Source organism: Herpailurus yagouaroundi, unplaced genomic scaffold, assembly GCF_014898765.1.
Source record: "Herpailurus yagouaroundi ecotype Mexico unplaced genomic scaffold, PumYag 220, whole genome shotgun sequence".
NCBI lineage: Eukaryota > Metazoa > Chordata > Mammalia > Carnivora > Felidae > Herpailurus > Herpailurus yagouaroundi.
In genome coordinates this window covers 6,076,603-6,096,354 of record NW_024412451.1, presented here as the reverse complement: position 1 = coordinate 6,096,354, position 19,752 = coordinate 6,076,603, and the positions used below count along the sequence as shown (strand labels likewise).

Here is a 19,752-nt window from a genome sequence, read left to right as displayed (position 1 = left end):
TTTTTTTTTTTATTTTATTTTATTCCACATTTTGGGGGTGGTAGATAATAGTCTTTGCAAAAGGTACCTCATTTGCAGGAGGAGGCCCTGGGGACATTCTGTCCCTAGCACTCCCCTCCCACCCTGCCCCCGTTCCAGGAGTGGGGGGGTGCTGTCCTTTTGAGGGCAGGTCCCAGCCTGGGCCCTGCTACCAGCAGCTGTGTGCCCCATAGGGACCTCTTCCCTCTCTGGGTCCTTGAAGCTCCTTTGTCCTCCTCCTCCTGGATGTCAGTGAATGAATGGGTGGTGGGGTGGATTTCCAGAAGATGTATCAAAGGCTCAGCATGACTGCAAGGGACTTTTTCTATCTTCCTCCTTCTCTCCCCTTTCACACAAGGGACAAACTGAGGCCCAGAAGCAGCAAGTCTTTCACCCTAGATTTCCCCCAGCCGCGAAGCCTCCAGGACCTGGGACTCTGACGTCCTAGCCCACCACAGTCTGTGGCACCCCCGGAGGGTTCCAATCAGAGCTCCCACAGTGCACCCAAGCTTCACACCTCCTTGGGTTCACACCAGGGGTCAAAATGTAAATGGTTGGGGGCCAACAGGTGACTGAGAAAAGCCACTGGGGTATGACAGCCGGGGGCTGCAGGGACTGGGGCCAACTGGGGAACAGAAGCCCCATTAGGAGTGGCTGCCACCCTCCTCCAGCCTCTCTGCACCGCAAAGCAGCCCGCTGTTGCCTGTTGCCGCGTTGTGCAAAGTTTTAGTGAAGGATCAGGCAAAATCTCCCTCACAGTGAACTACAGAAACCACCACCAGAGATCTGATCTGCCCCAAAGGGAGCCGGAAGGGTGGGGGTGGGGTACCAACTTGTGACCTCTGGTTAGAGATGACGTGGGGAGGGCTGCCAAGATCACCCAGAAATCAGTTGAGTGGCCAGAATGCTCCCTAGCCTGGTCCTCCAGAGGGCATCCCAGGAAGGGAAGGGTCCCTGTGAGAACTCAGGTCTGCTGGTGGGGTCCCCAAAGGGGCATAGCAGATGGAGAATCCCAGGGAGGCCCCCAGATGTGATTGCAGGATCCCAGATAGATAAGGGTATCCCAGAGGCGGCCCGAACAAGACAAGGTCCACTGAGGTCCCCTCTAAGCCTGACGAGGATGTTTTTAGACATGACCAAAGGATCCCAGAGGCACCCTCGATGTGATTAGAGAATTCCAGACACAAGGAAGTGACAGTACGGCGGTTCCAGAGAATTAGGAGATTGCAAGATGACAAAGGTCATCATTTAGGGGGACTGGTAGGACAAGAGAGTCACAGATGGGCATAGAGATCTGAGACTTGATGAAGGGTTTCCGCAAGGCCCCCAGACCTAAGTAGGAGATCTCAGATCTGACAAGAGGGACTCAGGCATGAGAAAGGGACCCCAGAGAGACCCTCGACAAGGCACCCTCCTCCCTGTGTGACCGTCCGTGGGCTCTCCCTTCCCAGATGAGATTAAGGGATCTCAGACACACAAGGGAGCTCAGAGGGGTCCCAGGCTTGGTTGGAGGATCTCGGACACCACAAGGGGATCCCAGAGAAGCTCTTGGGAATCTGGAAGCACTGTCCTGCCCCTCCCCTCCACACAGACACACCGTATGGTCCTCTATGTGTTGCATAACCCAGACATGAGGATCCTGGGGATCCTAGACATGACAAGGAAATCCCAGAGGGGCCCCAGACACGATGGGGGAGGGGTGGTGTCCCAGAGGGGCCCTGGGCAGGGCTTAGGGATTATAGCAGCCCCCCTCCCCCCAGTGTGGGGAATCCACAGGTGCCGTGACCTAGGGTGTGGGGACGCCAACGTGACACAGGCGTGGAGCCCCTCACAGCCCCCACTGGGCTCAGGCCCGGCGGGCGGCCGGCAGCAGCGCACTGTCAAACTGGTAGGTGAGCTTGCGCTTGACCTTGCGGATCTCGCCGGTCTTGGCGTAGTTGCGTAGGGCGCGCGCCAGCTTCTGGTAGGTCATGCGCTTGCGGTTGCCCTTCTGCTGGCCCCAGCGACGCGCCAGGAGCTCCTTGTGCTTGGAGGAGAATTGGAAGACCCCGGCGCCCGGCTCCACCCACCACACGCAGTGGCGCATGTCTCCGCGCGTCAGGAGCCCCAGCAGGAACTGGTACAGGCGGAGCTTCTTGCGGGCCCCTGTTGGGGGGGGGGGGGGGGGAGGGGAGCCGGGGAGTCGGGGGGGGGTGCGTTAGGAGAGGTATCCCTTGGGCCCCGCCCCCACACCCACCCCAGTTCAAACCCCCGCCTCAACCCGAGCCCCAACAAGCCTCAGTCTCCAGGCCAGGAGAACTGGGGCGACGGAGGTGGCTGGCGTCTGCCTGCCTCCAGTGCGGCGTCCCCGCCCACCCCAGGCAACCTGCTCTCCTCCCTGAAGCTGTTACCCCTGAAGCTGTTGCTTTGCTCTGTCCCTCCTATAGATGAATCTGTGAAATGGGCTGACAGCGCTCCTCAAAGGGTTATATAAACAGGGAGCTGACTGGTGGCGAAGAGATCCGGAGTAGGTTTGAATTCACCTAGCCGTTTCTGGGCCCCTGAGGGACTGGGATCCTGGAAGAGACCAGGGGGTCTGACTCTGGGGCTCCTACAAGCAGCAAGGGCTCCACAAGCTGGAGACGGGGGGGGGGGGTTCATAGCAGGGCAGCGGGTACAAGAACCCCCAGGTCTGGTCTGCTATTTCCCAGCAGTGACCTTGAGGTGGTGACTTAACCTCTCTCTGAGCTGGAGCCTCCTCAGCTATAAATGAACCGTTCGTGTGTGTGTGTGTGTGTGTGTGTGTGTGTGTGTGTGTGTGTTTTACTTTTACAAACCTTTGTGAAGCACTTAGTGCTGTGAGCTCGTTTAATCACTGTAACACTAGGAGTTGGGGCCGCTGCTGCTGCTGCCCATTTTACAGAAGGGAAACTGAGACCCAGATAGGGAAAGTAACTAAGATCCTAATTTCCCAGGAGTTGAGCATAATGCACGTCAGGCGCCTGGGCGGAAGCAGGGGCCGAATAGCCGGGTGTTGATATGATTATTTCTGTTGCTATTGTGTCAATCATAAGGGTGAAGTCTTACTGATTGCTCACTCTGTGCCAAGAGCTGCTCTCGCTCACCTGGGTTATCCCACTTAATCTCCCCGACCCCCAGGAAGAAACACTTCCTGCCATCCCCATTGTAGATAGGAAACCGAGGCAAAGAGAGGTAGTCATTTGCCCAGGGCCACACAGACAGCCAAGGGTGGACCCGGGAACGGCCCTCAACGCTGGGGGACGTAGTAAGCGCTTGGGAAGCCAAGCCATGCTTCCTTTAGCTCCCTCCCCCATCTGTGTCCGGAGCCCCCCCAACCCCACTTGCTCCTACGTACCTGCCTCAGATCCCCTCCCCTCGGGGCCAGCCATGAGGGCCTCGTCCGACTCGCTGTCTGAAACCTCCAGGGTGGGACTGTCCAGCAGGAGATCCTCCTCCTCCGACAGCACAGGGCTGGGGTAGGGGGCATATGCCGGGGGGCCCACGGTCTGCAAAAGGTCAGGGTCACCTGCAGTCCAGGGACCCCCTTCCCTCCCTCCCTCTGCTGTCTTCCCTCAGCTTCCTCCTCGTGGGTCCCCACTGTGTCCCCCCCTCCCCCCACACCCTCTTGACGGCCTGCACTCCGGCCTCAGTTCAGATCTCCAAGGCATGGCCAAGGGATGCCCGGGCCGCCTCCACGAAAGTGTGCCCAACACTGAGAATGGCACTCTACGCCGCCCCTCGGTCAGAGCCCGTGCCTCTGTTGGCTGGTCTGTGCAGGGGAGTGATAATGGCACTTAACCTCAGAGGCTTGTTAGAGGTCTTCACATACTGCTTGGCACCTGCTAAACCTCAGTCAAATGATGGCGATGTTAATTGTGTCCCTGCCCCTCACCTGGCTGGTGAATTCCTCCGTGGGGTACGCTGGGAAGCTGGGCCCTGGGGCCTCTAGGCTGGGGGCCGGGTCGAGGCTCCCCATGGGGCTGTAGGTCGAGGGTCCGTAACAGAGCTGGACTCCCTGGGGGTGGCCAAAGTTGGCCACAGCTGGGTTGAAGGCTTCATACGAGGCGGCTGGGACAGCTGGACTGAGGTCCCAGCCCCACAGGGAGTCTGGGGGAGGGCACTGAGTCAGAAGCCAAGTCTGGCCTCAGCCCCTCCCACTCGAAGCCCCCTACACAGAGGGGCCATTGTGGGCCATGCAAATCTCGACCCCAGAATTTGCATGAGCAAGAGACTGGGTGAGAAAAGGAAGGGGAGGAGGCCTGGAGACCTGGGCTAACCTTGTCCTGCCGAACTAGGTGACATCCTCCCCTGGGACTCAGCTCCCCCATCTGTGAAATGGGCCCAAGGTCCAGGTCAGGGGGTTGGCTAGGCCAGGGCCACTCACCAGAAGCCCCCTCTGAGTCAGGGTAGCTGGGGTGCTTGCAGCTGTCCAGGTCGTAGAAGACGCCATCTGGGTACTGATGGGGTCGGGGGGAAGAAGAGGGGTCATCCCAGCCTTCGGGGAGCCCCCAACCCCCATTCTGGGCCAGCGGGAAGATTCTGACAGGGACGGGGGAGAAGAAGGAAGAGGCTGGGAGAAGGAGACAAAGAGACACACGGAAAGAAGAACACAAGAGACACAGAGACCGGGCACCAGAGACAGGGGCAGAGAGAGACATGCAGAGATGCCGGAAGAGGGAACAGAAGCGCACAGCAGGAACACACAGAATGACACAAACACAACACACGGAAAGATACAGGCAGAGACCCACAGAAACACAGAGACGTGGGGTCTCAGAGAGGCACACAACTGTCAGCACCCTCTAAAGACTGTGGGCTCCCAGGAACCCCAACACCTGGGGCAAGTGTGGAAGGATTCCCCCAGGCTTGCCTGTCCCAGGGCCGGAAGTGTTTTTTACAGAGGCAAAGAAAGTCTGACGCTTCTTTTATCCACCTCCGTATCACTCTGATCCATCCCAAGAATCATGTGTTGCTTTAGCAACGAGAGTAAAGACCAAAGCTGGACACACGCCATCCCGAGGTAGCAGCAGTCTCACGCCTAGGTATTCCCCCCAAGGGACTGAAAACGTATGTCCACCCAATAGCCTTGTTCAAGAACAATCAGAGCAGCTTTTCAAATAGCTCCCAGTGAGAAACAGCCCAAGTGCCACGGACAGGAGAATGGATGAACAGGTCTGTGTGTGTGTGTGTGTGTGTGTGTGTGTGTGTGTGTGTGGCGGGGGAGGGGGGGCCCCAGCAGAGTACTATACAGCAAGGAAAAAGACCCAGCGTTGGGGCACCCGGCTGGCTAGGTCAATAGACCATTAGAGCATGGGACACTTGCTCTAGGGTCATGAGTTCAAGCCCCACGTTGGGGGTAGGGTTTACTTAAAACAACAACAACAAAAACAATGCCTGACACACACTGAAATGTTGATGAAGGAAGCCAGACCCCAAAAGGGACATCCTACGTGATGTATTTCATATACAACTTGAAAACAGACAAAACTAATCAACTAATCTGTGTTGAAAAATATCCAGGGGAGGGGGTTGTTGGTTGGGAATCTTCCAGAAGGACGGAAATGTTCTATATCTTGCTCTGGTTAGCTGTTACACAGGTGTGTGCATGATGTAAAACCTCATTGGGCTGTACCCAAGATTTGTCACTTTACCAGCTTGTGTGTTATACCTCGATTTTTTGTTAAAAAAAAAAAAAAAAAGCAAAAACTGGGGTGCCTGGCTGGCTCAGTTGGTTAAGGGTCCAACTCTTGATTTTAGCTCAGGTGCTGATCTCACGGTTCGTGAGTCTGCTTGGGATTCTCCCCCCCCCCCCCCGCCTCAAAATAAATACATAACAGGGACAGAGACACCACCATCCCTTGTCATGCCAAGGGCCTGAGAGCTGGAAAGAGACACCAGGAAAACTTCTGTGCAACATATATGGGGCGGGGAGGGGGCAGGTGAGGTGGAGATATGGAGATATGGAGGGAGAGTCAGAAAGACAGAGTGACAGGAAGGAATGGAAGGGGAAACTGAGGCAGGGAGGTCAAGGTGGGCCATCTGGGTCCCCCACCCTCCCTGATCCCCAGGGCCCCAACTCACCAGACAGCTGAAGTGTGGCCCGTCCTGCCTGGAGGGGAAGACACACAGGGGCATGTCAGGGGTGCCTTCGGCCACCTGAATCTCCCAAGTGGTTGGGAGCCCGTGCGGGGGGAGGGGGAGGCTGCAGCTGTGACCACCACAGCTCTTCTGCTGTGTGTCCTTGTGTGAGACCAGCCCCACCACACTCAAGCGGGGCAGGAAGTGGGGGGTGGGGGGGAGCAGGCAAATGTCCCCCCTCCCCTGGGATTTGCATAGACAGAGGCTGGTTGGGGGCAGGGAAAGTGAAGGAGAGAAAGTCCCTGGAGAGCCGCTGTGGGCGTCAGTGCCCAGGTGGGGGCAGGGAGGGGGCCTCCATCAGGGAGTCGGTGAAATGGGTCCACCTTGGACCAGAGGAGAGCCGGAGAGCCTCTGGGAAGAGATGGGAAGGAGATGGGAGAGGCGGGAAGGGAGGAAGGTGTGGAGAGAGACATTCATGGATGCAGGAAGTGGTTATGAGCCCCAGGGATAGACAGATGGGGTTGGGGAACAGACAGGGAGACAGTAGGAAAGAAGACAGACAGACAGACAGACAGAGGAAGACCTGGAAAGAGACCGAGACAAAGACACGGAGACAGAGACAGAGAGGGAGCGAGAGGCAGAGAATAGAGCCCCAGGGGGAAAAAAAGACGGCAAGAGGCAGAGCGGGCAACAGTGAACAAGCCAGGGGTACAGGGAGGCCTGGTGGGGGCCGGGGGTGCGGACAGACCTGGGGAGCCACCTGGGAGAGGCCGTCGGTGGGAGGGGAGACAGGCGAGCATTCCGAGGAAAGATTTCCGAGGTCCGAGAGAGACAGGGATAGGATGGAGGAAGGAAGCGGGGCTAGGAGAGAACAAGAGATCTAGGAGGGGCAAGAGGCAGTGTGGACCCCCTCCCTCCCACCCGCCCCCTGGGGCAGAGTCCCAAGTGCAGGGGACTCCTTCCTTTAGGGGCCCCCACACTTACTGTGCAGCCTCCAGGGCGAGCATGGTGGAGCCTGCTGGGTTTGCTGCCTGCTGCAGCCACCACCCCTATTTATACCTTGGCCCAGCCCCTTGGGGGGGGGGTAGGGGTGCCGGCCAGGCCTGCACAGAGCACAGCCCTCCTCGAAAATCCCCTCGGGGAGGGTCAGGGGAGGGGGCTGGATTGCACAACCCCTTGGTCACGTGGTAGAGAGGGCAGGCCCAGGGGCCATCTGGATTTGGGGATCCCCACAGTTGGGGTGGGAATGGGGGGCTGAGCCCAAGGGTGGATGGGAGAGGAGCTGATTTGGGGGGATCCTAAGAAAGTAGAGAAGCCAAGCGTTCCTGAGGTCAGTAAAAGGGCGGGGGGCACCCCTCCCCCCCCCCCCCCCCCCCGGGGGGGGGGGTGTATGACACTGAGCGACAGGCTCAGGCACTGATGGGGTCTGAAGGCGAGGTGGGGTTGCCGGGACTCTGAGGAGTGGATGTGAATGTGGGGAGAGAGGATTCTGAGGAAAATCCAGGCCCAGAGCCTGCGAGGACCCTGAGGTGGAAAGATCGTGGGTGTGTGACATGGTGGGGGGGGTCCCCTGGGTCATGCCGGGCAGTGGGAGCTTCCGTTCCAGGGGCTGCCCCAGGCCTGGAGGAAACAGGTCAGCACCTGGAGGGCGGGGCGGTCCAGGCAGAGGATGTGTGGTTAGATGTTCACTCAGGCCCTTGAGGGAGGGTCCCAGGGGGAGACTGAGGCAGGACTGCCTTTGTGGGGCTGGCAGCAGTGCCGGGAGCCCAGGGATTCTTGGAGGGAAGGGGAGGAGTCAGTGGGGGGCCTCCTGGGGGTCAGGGGCTCCGGCTGAGTGGAAATGACCCCCCCCGGGCCAGGGTTCATGGCAGCGGACCTTGTGCACTGGAGACCACAAAACACCAGGAAACAAGAGGCCTGAACTTTATTAATTTTCCACCAATCCGGCCCCCCAAGGCCCTGGTGGGAAGCCTGCCGAGGTCAGAGGTCACCAAGCCTCAGGGCCAGGAGGGCCAAAGCGTCTCAGAAGCTGCTCCTGGTCCTCCAGGTCCTTGCGCACCTTCTTGCGCATGTAGAAGATGGGGCAGTCCCGGCTGTGGGCGGGGTCAGGGTCAGGGTCAGGATCAGGGCGTCTGCCCGGCCCAGCGATGGGGTGGGGGCTGTTCCCAGGACTTTGATCCCCCCCACCCGCTGCCCACCCAACCCTCCTTCCAGGGGCAGGCTGTTTGCTCAGCGGGCATGGGGGGAGCCCTAACAGCGGGAGCCCGCAGGGGCGCTGGGCCACCAGCCGTATATCACCTGTCACCTGGCGTGGGAACCCGCCCCGCCCACCTGTTCCCTGGGGAAAGCCTGGCCCGCCCTGGGGGAGAGGGCCAGGACCGTTTTGTGTGTGTGTGTGTGTGTGTGTGTGTGTGTGTGTGTGTGTGTGCGCGCGCGCTCGCGCGTGTGTGTACGAGAGTAGCAGAGAGAACTATGGCCGTTTCCTGGGCAGATACCAGGTGCCCAGCCCTGTCCCCTGAGCAGCAACCCCCCGCCCAACTAAGGCTGGGATGAGCACGGGCCTGTTTTGCAGGCCAGGACACTGAGGGTCAGCCATGGTGGTGGCGGCAGAGGGGGTGAAGGGTGCCTCCCGGGACCCTGGGGTCAGGTCCACAGGCCTTGGGAGCTGGGAGGGGCCCAGGCAGGACAGAGCGGGGGTGGCGGGCCCTCCAGGCCTCTGTACCTGGTGCAGATGACGTCCTCATGCAGGCTGCCCTGACAGCGCTGGCACTGTGTCCACAGGCGCGAGAAGCGCTCCTCCAGGGCATTCAGGTGCGACACCTGGGGACGAGAGCACCGCAGGGTGGCCCTGGCCCAGCGGACCCCTCCTCCCTTCCCCCTGTCCGCACACAAACCCTCACCTCCTTCTGATACAGCTCCGACTCCCGAGGCTGGCAGAACTTGCACACGGCCCCTGGGGGAGGGGAGGTGGGTCAGCACAGGGGAGCTGGGGCAGAGCCAGGGCCCCCGGGCTGCCCTATCCCTGCCCCTTCCCCACCCGCTGCCCATCCCGGCTTCTGAAAGTCCCCGGAGACAAGAGAACAAGGGAGCAAGTGTGCGGGGGGGAAAACTCCCCGGGGAACTCCCGGGGCGGGGGGCCCGGGACCCTCGAGGGGGTGCCTGTAAATGGGAGCCCCCACCCAGGGGCCCAGGCCTATCTGGGGTGGCACCGCCAGCCTGGACGGCAGGTGCCAGGGACCTGGGTGAGGGCAGAGCCGGGTGGAGCATGGGGGCCTGGGGCTGGGGTCTGGGCGGGGGGGGGCCGGTGCTCACCCTGGTGACCGAGGACAGTGCGGCAGCCGATGCAGCAGCTGTGGCGTTTGGCAAAGGCCAGAAGGCCGCCCACCTTGCCCGTGAGCACCGTCTTGCAGCGCGTGTGGTCACCCCCTGCAGGCGAGGGCAGGCAGTGGGCCCCGGTGCCCTCTGTGACCCCCGGTGCCCTCCCCCCTCCCCGGGCATGCCCCCTCAGTACTCAGCAGCACAGCCTCAGCGCGGCCCTCGCCCAGGATGGGCTCGAAGATGCGCAGGAGGGGCTTGGCGAGCTGCTGTTCCAGGTAGTACTGCGTGTCGATGGGCAGGCTGTGCTCCAGCACAAAGAGGGGGTCCTGCAAGCAGAGCGGCCAGGCAGGGTCACACCCGGGGGCCAGGGGCTGTGCTCAACAGCAGGCAGCGTGGTGACGGGCACTGGGAGCCACTGGGCTGGTGGGTCCCCCGGTTGTGGGTGTGGGCAGTGGTGTGGGGGAGTCCCTGGGGGCGGTCACCCTCCGGGGCGCCGCATCGAGGTGGGACACGGGTCTGGGATGGCACCGGAGATTGTGAAGGGTCCTCTGGCCATGAGCTGTGGTGCATGCTGGGGTCCACAGGTGGGGGTCCTCAGGACCCCAAGCAAGGGTCAGACTTCACAGCTTAGGGGGTGTGCCAAGGTGGACAGCAGCTGGAAGTGAAAGCTAGAAGCCAAGATATGAGGAGGCAAGACAGGAACTGGGGACTGAGGAAGGGGTTGTGGGGATCAGAGGTCACTGGACATTGGGGTAGGAGGGGGAAGGACAGGAATCCAAGAGAATTATGGGCTGGAGAGCAAGGACCAAGCAGACACGCAGAGAGAGAGATGGAGAGACGTGATGTGCATGGTGAGGCTGGGTCTTCTTCTGCAGGGGGAGTGAGGGAGGGGTCAGACTATGGGGGGGGGGCCCTCCAGAGGGCACGGGAGGCCTGGGAGAAAGGCATCAGGGAGCCAACTCCCAGGGGTGTGCTGGGGGCGGTTCTCAGGGCCCTGTGGGGCCCACAGAGGGAAACACCCTCCCCGCAGGGCTTGGAAAGCAGAAGTGAGAGCAGAGGGGAGCTGGGCGGAGCGGGCAGCCCAGGTGGGCCTGACCTCGGACTTCATGTAGGCAGCCACGCCCTTGGCAGCGCCGATGATCACGTAGGGGACACGGTCGCCCAAGCTGGGCGCGCTCCCGGGGTCCCGCTTCCTCATCCTGCGGGGAGACCGGGGCGGCGGGGCGGGTGAGGGCAGGTGGGATGGCGGGGGCGGACAGGGCTGTAGGAAGTGGTGCCCAGCTGGCAGGAGGGGGCTATTTCTGGACAGCCCTGCACCCCTCCCACTGGGCGGACCTCTCGGCCAGTTCCACGTGGGCCTGCTTGCCGGCGTAGTCAGAGGCCGCGCGGGTCAGCTCCTTGGTGATGACGAGCTGGGAGATGTCAATGCGGTTACACAGCAGGTCTGAGATGACGTCCTGTGCGTGGGCCACGGCACCTGCGGGGTCTCTGCAGGGCCGGGATGGGGAGGTCACCAGTGGCTGCTGAGGGCCAGAGTGTGCTCTCGGGGATGAGGCCCAAGGAGGGGAGGGACCCAGCCAGGCCACAGGCTGCAAAGTGGCAGAGGCGGGGCCTAGACCCACAGCTGTCCAACCCCACATTCTTTCCACCGTTCCACCACGGAGGACAAGCTGGGCCTGACACCTGTGTCCCCAGGGGAGGAGGGGGCTGGGGGCTCCTGGGTCTGAGGGAGAGGGGCTGGGGCATGGCCTCCGGGGCTGAGGGGAGGTTCCCACCCACCGGTCGATGAGCAGGCGGCGCAGGGAGGCGGTGACGAGGTTGGCCACGAGGGGGCAGTTGTCCCGACGCACAGCCTCCAGACCCTTGCAGTCCATGCGGTCGTGAGCGTCTGGCCGGGAGGAGAAAAGCAGGCCAGCGTACCGCTTCTTGCTGATGAGCAGGTAGGGAAAGTAGACCTAGGGAGGGACCCGTGGCTGAGACCCTCAAGACCTCCTGACTCCTGAGACTTCCCTCAGAAACTGGGACACACAGGGCTGGTCCATGTGATACAGGATTGGGGCCCTGGGACAGATGGATCCCAAGATCTCAAGACCCCCGTGCCTGAGCCTGGGCACACCTCAGCATTCCAGGGATCTCAAATCTGAAAACTAGAGAAAGCCCCTAAAACAAGACCCAGTCATGAGGTGAAGCCTGGAGGGCCCCAAATCTGGATCTGGGACAGACCTGAGGCAGACAGGGGTACAAGGCAGCACCTCCCTCCACCCCAAGGAGCTGAGACTAAGGCCCAGGAGGGAGCCCTGAGGCAGGGAGGCCCAACTTGGGGAGGCTCTAAATTTGAGAGCAGGTGTACCCAAGACCTGACTCCAAGTTTGAACCCTGGAGTCCCCAGACCCCAAGCCTGATTTCCTGCTGGGAGCCAAGCAGCACCGGCCAATGGTGCCCTGATGCAGGATTCACCCCGGTCAGGGTTCCCACCACCCAAGGCAGCCCCCACACCCAAAACCAGAGGCGCTCCAAGACTGACAAAAGTTTCCAAAAAAACAGACACTGTCCTGCATCACAAAGCCCAAGGCTTTAAGTTTCCAAACTCAGGAGAATCCAGGCCCCCAAATACCCCCAAACCGGGACCTATAGAATGTGAAGCATGGGATACTCAGAGTACCCAGATCAGGGCACCCCCAAGATGGAGAGCCCCCGAGGGCCACTGGGGGCTCCAGATGCTGACATCTGCAGATGTGAGGGGAACCGCACACAAATGCAGGCGCTGAGAATCAGAGACCCTCTGAAACTTGCGAGACCCATCTGGCCACTCCAGCCCTGAGGGGGGCTCCCACTTACCTTTTCAAACTCGAGCCGGATAGGCGGGGGGAAGTGGCCTGATACCCAGTCCGCAGCCTCCCGCCCCAGGGCCATTGCCTCGGCCACAGAAGAGACACCAAATCGGCACATGACTGAGTCAGTGTCACCATACACCACCTGGGGAGGGACGTATATGACTGGGAGGCATGGAGAGATGGGGGCCAAGCCCCCGCAACTCCCCTGACCCAGCCCCATCTCTGGGCAGTGGGAGGGGCGGCCTCTGACCTTGGCACTGGTGCCATAGCCATTCTCCACCGTGTACTTGGACTCCACCAATTGCTTTGTTTTCTCAATCATCTGGCGCCCAAAGCCGGTAACGCTCTGTCAGGGAGAGAACCACGCAGTGAGGACCCAGGAGTCCTGGGCTCAGGGTGCCACTTCCGCTACTTCCTGGGGGCGTGGGCTTGGGTGAGTCACTCTGCCCCTCTGGGCCTCGATGCCCAAATCTACAAAACGCAGCTACTAAGCTCCTTTTCAACCATCTGTTGGAAAGAACTGGGTCACTAGCCCAGAGCTCTAGGCACAGAGGAGGAAGGTCTGCAAAGATGAGTGTTAGAAAGGCTGAAGCCAGAAGAGGCCATCAGCACACTGTTTGTTTCCTGCCATGGAGGTGCTGTGACATGTGGTAACATTGCAGGCAGTTCTCCATGGTGCAGGATCGCTGACATTCCCGGCCCCCACCCCGAAAGCCAGCAGTGCAACCCCCAAATCCTTGGACAACCAGAAATGACCCTACATACTGTCAAATGCCCCCTCAGAGTAGGGGGATGTGCCAGGCTCATGGAGAAACCTTCCAACAATCTTACTTTACAAATAAGGGAACCGAAGGGGAGCCTTCAACTGAAGGCTGAGCTTCAGACTGCGGTGCAGATCGTCATCTCATAGCTCATGAGCCCCATGTCAAGCTCTGTGCTGATAGTTCAGAGCCTGGAGTCTGCTTTGGATTCTGTGTCTCCCTCTCTCTCTCTCAAAAATAAAGAAACATTTGGGGCGCCTGGGTGGCGCAGTCGGTTAAGCGTCCGACTTCAGCCAGGTCACGATCTCGCGGTCCGTGAGTTCGAGCCCCGCGTCGGGCTCTGGGCTGATGGCTCAGAGCCTGGAGCCTGTTTCCGATTCTGTGTCTCCCTCTCTCTCTGCCCCTCGCCCGTTCATGCTCTGTCTCTCTCTGTCCCAAAAATAAATAAACGTTGAAAAAAAAAATTAAAAAAAAAAAATAAATAAAGAAACATTAAAAAATGCCCGGGGCAGGGTGACTGGGTGGCTCAGTCGGTTAAGCATCTGACTTCAGCTAAGGTCATGATCTCGCAGTCCGTGAGTTCGAGCCCCACGTCGGACTCTGTGCTGACAGCTCAGAGCCTGCAGCCTGCTTCAGATTCTGTGTCTCCCTTTCTCTCTGCCCTCCCCTGCTCATGCTCTGTCTCTGTCTCAAAAATAAATAAAAACATTAAAAAATTTTAGAAAAAAAAAAAAATGTCCGGGGCACACACCAAGGAGAGATGGGTGTGACTCTTCTGCTTTTGTTTGTTTGGATCCAGTCAGAAGATCTCTGTCTTTTAACTGGACCATTTAGGTGACTTACACTTAGTATAATTACTGAACATATCTGGGCTTAAATGTTCACCACTTTACTATATGCTTTCTGCTTGTTTCACCTGTTCTATGTTCCTTTTTCTTTCCTTCATCCTTTTCTGGAATGATTCAGTATTTTGTTTGTTTGTTTGATCTCCCTGCCCCTGTAAGCCTGAGAGACAGCAATAAGGAAAAAGGCAAAGAAACACAGGGAAGGATGAAGAGGGAAAAGACAGAGGGACATGACCAGGAAGCGGTGGCCCTGATGAAGAAGCCGCAAGGGAAGCAAAGCCAAGTCCTCCTGGCCTGGCCTCTGCTTCGGGGCTGGAGTCTGACAGCCAAATACCCACCTCTCTCTACCAGGGAGCCTGGGGGAGGCCCACAGAGACTTATGAAAGGCCAATGCGAGCAATATGGGTGGGATGCACTATAGGAGGAAACTTGCCCAGAAAGAGCCCTGGCTCTTGGCTGGCTCCTGGGAGGGAACCTGAAGCCCTTGGAACGTCCTGTCTAAAAGAGTGTCTTTGTTCACCTAGGACCTTGGACTGTGCTGACAGTGTGACTCATGGTGAGGCCTCGGGCCACACGCTAGCAGCCTGACGTCTCTGCAGGGGCTGGAGACTGAGTAACGAAGGTCGGTCACACAGATGCTCCATGCCTACGTGACCAGCCCCCAGTAAAAACCCAGGACACTGAGGCTCAGTGAACTTCCCTAGTTGGCAACACTCCATGCATGTTGTCACACATCAACGCCGGGAGAAATAAACACTGTCTGCATGACTCCATTGGTGGAGACAAATTGGAAGTTCCATGCCTTTTCCCCTGGCTGATTTTAATCTCTATCCTTTAATTGTATTAAGTCATAACTGTGAGTAGGACAGCTTTTCTGAGTTCCTGGAGTCCTTCTAGCAGATCACTTGAGGTGAGGGTGGTCTTGGGGGCCCCTGAACTGAAGATGAGTGGGTGTGTGCACAGGCTTCTCCCACCAAAAAGCCCCGCCACTGGCAATTCTTCCAAGCCTTCCCTCCAGAGCCACGTGAGGAACGATATAACGCCTACATACAGAGGGAGCTTCCTGGGGCTGGAAGTAACCAAGCCTGGAATGTGCCGAGACCCAAACTCCAGGGGAAGGGGCTGGGCAGGAAGGCCCTTCTAAGGCTCTCTTAAGCCAGGAGCTGAGGCCCTGATCCCAGCTTGGCACAACCTCGGACTCAGACCCTCTGTGGTCTGACCGTGGATGTTTTTCTGTCCGAGCAGCAGAGCTGCGTCCGGTGAGCAGGCCGAGAACACAGCTGGGAAGTGAGGCGGTGGGCTTTTCTGCCCATGTTCCCTCTCAGAGCAGAGCACTGACCAAGCATCTTCACACCCGGGGCAGGAAGAGGCATCCGCGCACCTGCTCCTTCAGTGATGGAGCACACACGGCAAATCAAGCGTCAGGGGCTGGCTGTGCTATTGGGCACCACCCCAGCCCCCATGAGCAGACACATGGCCCCATCCTCTCATTTGGAGGCAGGGGACCTGCTCTCCACTCCCCCACCCTCATGGGGACCAGGGGAGAGGTGGGTGGGGTCTTCAGGTGGACTATGAGAGAGTAAATGAAAGAGCAATGAACAAAGCCTCTGCTCACCACCCCTACGCCCCTGCCACTGCTTCATCTGTCTGCAGAGCCCTCGGCACCAACTGCCTTCCCATATCTGCTGCTGTCACCATCTGCGTGACCACGAGGCTGCGCACCACACGAGAGCAGGAACTCTCATCCGTTTTGCCACCTGCTGGACCCACACAGGACGTTCGGCGAACATTTGTTCAAAAATGAATGAACCAAACACTCACGCATCCCCTCTCCCGAAAGCTGGCAAGTTGGGGCAGCCTGGGCTCTACCACACGGAGCCCTGGTTCTCCCAGGGAGGGGCTGTGTGCCCCCCACCTTCCACCGTGGGAACTGGGCACTCACCTGTGAGATCTCCAGGCACGGCAGCTTGCCCACCTGGGCACCAGTGAAGCCATATACAGAGTTGGCGCTCACTTTGAGCGCCAGCTGCCGCCCATCCAACACCTGCCGACGCAGGGGGTCTGTCTCTTTGGCCAGCTCAGCCTTGGCCCTGGAGAGAGAGGAAGCACAGGCCACTGGGGCAGCGTCCCATATCTCAGGGAAAGATAAGAGGCCCTGGCCTGGGCACTGGTCAAGGTGCCTTTCTAGAAATGGGTGCCATGTACAGTTGTGCAGGCTGTGTACTACACAGAGGTGTCCAGCAGAGGGGGCAAAGGGGAGCCATCTGGAGGGGTGTCTTGTTCTAATTCATACACCGTGGCAGTTAATGTGTGGCGCGGCAACCCTGGGGTGACCCACGAGAGACAGACTGGTGAGGAGCCTCAGCAAGTTTGAGCTCTGAGAAGGGGTGGGTGGGGCACTCAAGAACCCACCTCTTCCGGGCGCTGAGAAGGTTCTCCAGGATCTGGGGCAGGAGGCCCTTCCGCACTGACGTCTTCACAAACTCATCCCCTGTGGGTGTCTTGATGAACTGATCCTCTGTCAGGCTGAGGCGGAGGACGCCGGGGGGTGATGCCCAGCCTCCCCACCTCCTCCCCTCGAGACCCCCTCAGGCTCTCCCCACCTCTCAAGTCTCTCCTCCACTCCCCTTCCCATCTGGGTCCCGGGCCTGGGGTCCCCAAGATGAAAAAGGTGCCATACCCCAGTTTCTGGGCGGCCCCGGGCCGCAGGAGTGTGGTGTAGCACAGGTTGTGGGCCATCATGATGGACGGGTACAGAGAGGAGAAGTCTAGTGTGGCGATGGGGACATCGTAGTACCTGGGGGGGAGGGGGGCAGGGGGGGAGGGGAGGAGTCAGGGCCGGAAGCCCCGAGCCACCCCCACCCAGACACGGGGTCATACCCTTTGAGGGGCTCGATGACTGTGGCTCCCGTGTAGTCCTCGACACCTTCTGTCTTTACCACGGGCATCAGCAGCCCCTCGCGCATGGCCTGGGAGGGGAGAAGGTGGAAAATGGAGGCAGGCCCAGGTGGGGCAGCGCGTCAGGTGTCGTGGCCCAGAAGCCACAGCGAGTGACCGAGTGACCAAGTGACCAGAGGCTGGGAGCGGGGACGTGCCAGAGCACTGGGATGCCCACCCTCAGCTCCGCCCACTGACCTGCCGCAGCAGCTGGGACACGACCTTGACCTGCTGGCCGCGGGTGAGCAGATAGCCAAGGGGCACACCGGTGACGCGCGCCATCTCCATGGCGTTCACCAGCACCATGAGCCGCTCCAGCAGCCGCAGGGGCAGGAAGGCGTCCTTGAGGCAGTACACGGCCAGGCGGCGGCGTGTCTGGTCGTTCCCGTTCTGGGGACAGGCATGGAGGGCATCGGGGGGTGGGGGGGCAGCCGTGAGGGCTCAGGGGTCAGGGAGAGGGCGAGGGTCTGGGTGCGGAGTGGGCAGAGCTGGGGGTCGGGGAGTTGCGGGGTCAGAGGAAAAGGGAGCAGTCTGATGGGCGAGTGTGGGCTAGAGGCGGGGGCAGGACAAGGGAATAAGGTCACAGTGCCAGAGGTTACATGAGGAGTCACATCTGCCAAGTGAGGTCACAGATCAGAGGCAAGAGGTTAAGGTGAGAGTCGGGAGAACAGCTGGGAGATCGCAGCCCAAGGTCAGGAAGGTGGGCTGCTGGGGTCAGAGAATTAGACGGAAGAGTAAGATCCGAGGTCGGGGGCAGGGAGCGGAGGTGTGAGGTCGGGGCAGGCGGGAGGGGGGTCAGAGGTCGCAGAAAAGGCACCTGCAGGTCAGTGATGATGCTGTGCTGGACGTCCTCTTTCTGCTCGCCCAGGAAGTGGAAGCTCACGGCGTTGAGCGTGTAGGAGCGGAGCTTATACTCTCGCAGTAACACCTGCAGTGGGGAGGGGGAGCGGGGGCGCGGGGTGGGCCCAGGGCCCGGGCAGCAGCCCCACGAGGGCGGGCACCCTCCCGGCCCCGCGCGCGTACCTGCAGCATGTCCATCTGCACGCGGCCCACCATGCTGACCACCTTGCTGTCCCGCCGGCCGGTCTGCTTGGACTGGAAGGACGAGTCCCGGATGGTGGAGCGGAGGCCAGACACGCGGCCCAGGAAGGGGAACGACTCCACCTGGGGACACAGCACCAGGGAGGGGCGGAGGCTGCAGTGGGCAACGGCCGGCCCGGATCTGGGACCTCTGGGGCCGTGCCAAAGGAATGCAGACCACACGAGCCACCACCACGACACCCGCGACGCCACCCTCTTCCTGCTGGGAGCTGGGGCTGAGCGGGCCGAAGCAGGTGGAGCTCTGATGCAGAAAGACGCTCTGGGGCTGGGTAGGCGTGGACTGCAGGGAGACAGGAGGTCAGGACGGCTGCAGGGCTGAGGGGGGCAGGCATGGTGCTCAGTGGCTGGGGTGCTGCACCCAGATGGGCAGCAGAGGAAGAACAGATTTGGGGGCGATGCTGAACTGAGTGAGGGGAGGGGCCTGGGGGACAGTTAGGTGGGCGCACAGCAGGGGGCAGCACAGAGAGCTGGGTCTGAGGCCAGGACAGGAGGTGGCATGAGAGGGACAGGGTAGAGAGCGGAGGCCTGAGCTGGAGAAGTAGCAGGGCAGGGGTGCAGAGGACAGGGGAGCAGTGTCTCCACGTATAAATGCCAGACTGAGAGGGATGGACTCCTTCCCGGAACTCTTGGGGGCCATAAACACAATTTTAAAAAATTATTTTTAACGTTTATTTACTTTTGAGAGAGACAGAGAGAGAGAGAGAGAGAGAGAGAGAGCGAGCACGAGCAGGGGAGGGGCAGAGAGAGAGGAAGACACAGAATCCGAAGCAGGGTCCTGGTTCTGAGCTGTCAGCACAGAGCCCGACACGGGGTTTGAACCCACGAACCGAGATCATGAACTGAGCCGAAGTCGTAAGCTTAACTGACTAAGCCACCCAGGCTCCCCGCAATTTTTTAAAATACATATATTTTTATTCACAAAAACAAACTCAAAATGGATAAAGGACCTGAATGTGAGACAGGAAACCATCAAAACCCTAGAGGAGAAAGCAGGAAAAAACCTCTCTGACCTCAGCCACAGCAGTTTCTTACTTGACACATCCCCAAAAGCAAGGGAATTAAAAGCAAAAGTGAACTATTGGGACCTTATGAAGGTAAAATCTTCTGCATTGCAAAGGAATCAACAAAACTAAAAGGCAACCAACGGAATGGGAAAAGATATTTGCAAATGGCATATCGGACAAAGGGCTAGTATCCAAAATTATCTATAAAGAACTCACCAAACTCCACACCCGAAAAACAAATAATCCAGTGAAGAAATGGGCAGAAAACACGAATAGACACTTCTCTAAAGAAGACATCCAGATGGCCAACAGGCACATGAAAAGATGCTCAACGTCACTCCTCATCAGGGAAATACAAATCAAAACCACACTCGATATCACCTCACGCCAGTCAGAGTGGCCAAAATGAACAAATCAGGAGACTATAGATGCTGGAGAGGATGTGGAGAAATGGGAACCCTCTTGCACTGTTGGTGGGAATGCAAATTGGTGCAGCCACTCTGGAAAACAGTGTGGAGGTTCCTCAGGAAATTAAAAATAGACCTACCCTATGACCCAGCAGTAGCACTGCTAGGAATTAACCCAAGGGATATAGGAGTGCTGATGCATAGGGGCACTTGTACCGCAATGTTTATAGCAGAACTCTCAACAATAGCCAAATTATGGAAAGAGCCTAAATGTCAATCAGCTGACGAATGGATAAAGAAATTGTGGTTTATATACACAATGGAATACTACGTGGCAATGAGAAAGAATGAAATCTGGCCTTTTGTAGCAACGTGGATGGAACTGGAGAGCGTTATGCTAAGTGAAATAAGTCATACAGAGGAGGACAGATTCCATGTTTTCACTCCTA

At 59.0% G+C, this 19,752-nt stretch overlaps 2 protein-coding genes and 1 long non-coding RNA gene across 5 annotated transcripts in view; 1 reads left to right on the top strand and 2 right to left on the bottom strand.

Annotated features, from left to right (window-relative positions):
* Positions 1–12: 12 nt before the first annotated feature.
* Positions 13–7,178, bottom strand: SPIB (Spi-B transcription factor). 3 transcript variants are annotated; one of them, XM_040458141.1, is made up of 6 exons: positions 7,081–7,178; positions 6,100–6,127; positions 4,403–4,475; positions 3,911–4,125; positions 3,374–3,524; positions 13–2,163 (listed from the first exon to the last, which is right to left on the bottom strand). In XM_040458141.1, the coding sequence occupies exons 1-6, from the start codon at positions 7,101–7,103 to the stop codon at positions 1,865–1,867; spliced, it is 789 nt and encodes a 262-aa protein (XP_040314075.1). In that variant the 5' UTR covers positions 7,104–7,178; the 3' UTR covers positions 13–1,864. The 3 variants fall into 3 exon arrangements, with proteins under 3 accessions (XP_040314075.1, XP_040314074.1, XP_040314076.1); XM_040458140.1 differs by having other exon boundaries at positions 6,100–6,957; positions 7,081–7,095; XM_040458142.1 differs by lacking the exons at positions 3,911–4,125; positions 6,100–6,127; positions 7,081–7,178 and having other exon boundaries at positions 4,403–4,468.
* On the top strand, positions 2,059–14,708 carry LOC121019035 (uncharacterized). Its single transcript, XR_005785407.1, has 2 exons — positions 2,059–2,137; positions 14,379–14,708. It is a non-coding gene; the product is annotated as an uncharacterized LOC121019035 (long non-coding RNA).
* The window catches only part of POLD1 (DNA polymerase delta 1, catalytic subunit), a 30,415-nt gene continuing 18,665 nt past the window's right edge, over positions 8,003–19,752 (bottom strand). Inside the window, exons 11-27 of the mRNA XM_040457966.1 lie at positions 17,815–17,955; positions 17,609–17,719; positions 16,990–17,181; positions 16,735–16,823; positions 16,535–16,651; positions 16,267–16,380; positions 15,797–15,944; positions 12,499–12,594; positions 12,253–12,390; positions 11,194–11,369; positions 10,750–10,902; positions 10,511–10,613; positions 9,608–9,740; positions 9,409–9,522; positions 8,997–9,049; positions 8,819–8,916; positions 8,003–8,189 (exon numbers count right to left, since the gene is read on the bottom strand). Coding sequence (XP_040313900.1) covers positions 8,084–8,189; positions 8,819–8,916; positions 8,997–9,049; positions 9,409–9,522; positions 9,608–9,740; positions 10,511–10,613; positions 10,750–10,902; positions 11,194–11,369; positions 12,253–12,390; positions 12,499–12,594; positions 15,797–15,944; positions 16,267–16,380; positions 16,535–16,651; positions 16,735–16,823; positions 16,990–17,181; positions 17,609–17,719; positions 17,815–17,955 — 2,082 coding nt within the window. The 3' untranslated portion in view covers positions 8,003–8,083. The remainder of the gene's footprint in view (positions 8,190–8,818; positions 8,917–8,996; positions 9,050–9,408; positions 9,523–9,607; positions 9,741–10,510; positions 10,614–10,749; positions 10,903–11,193; positions 11,370–12,252; positions 12,391–12,498; positions 12,595–15,796; positions 15,945–16,266; positions 16,381–16,534; positions 16,652–16,734; positions 16,824–16,989; positions 17,182–17,608; positions 17,720–17,814; positions 17,956–19,752) is intronic.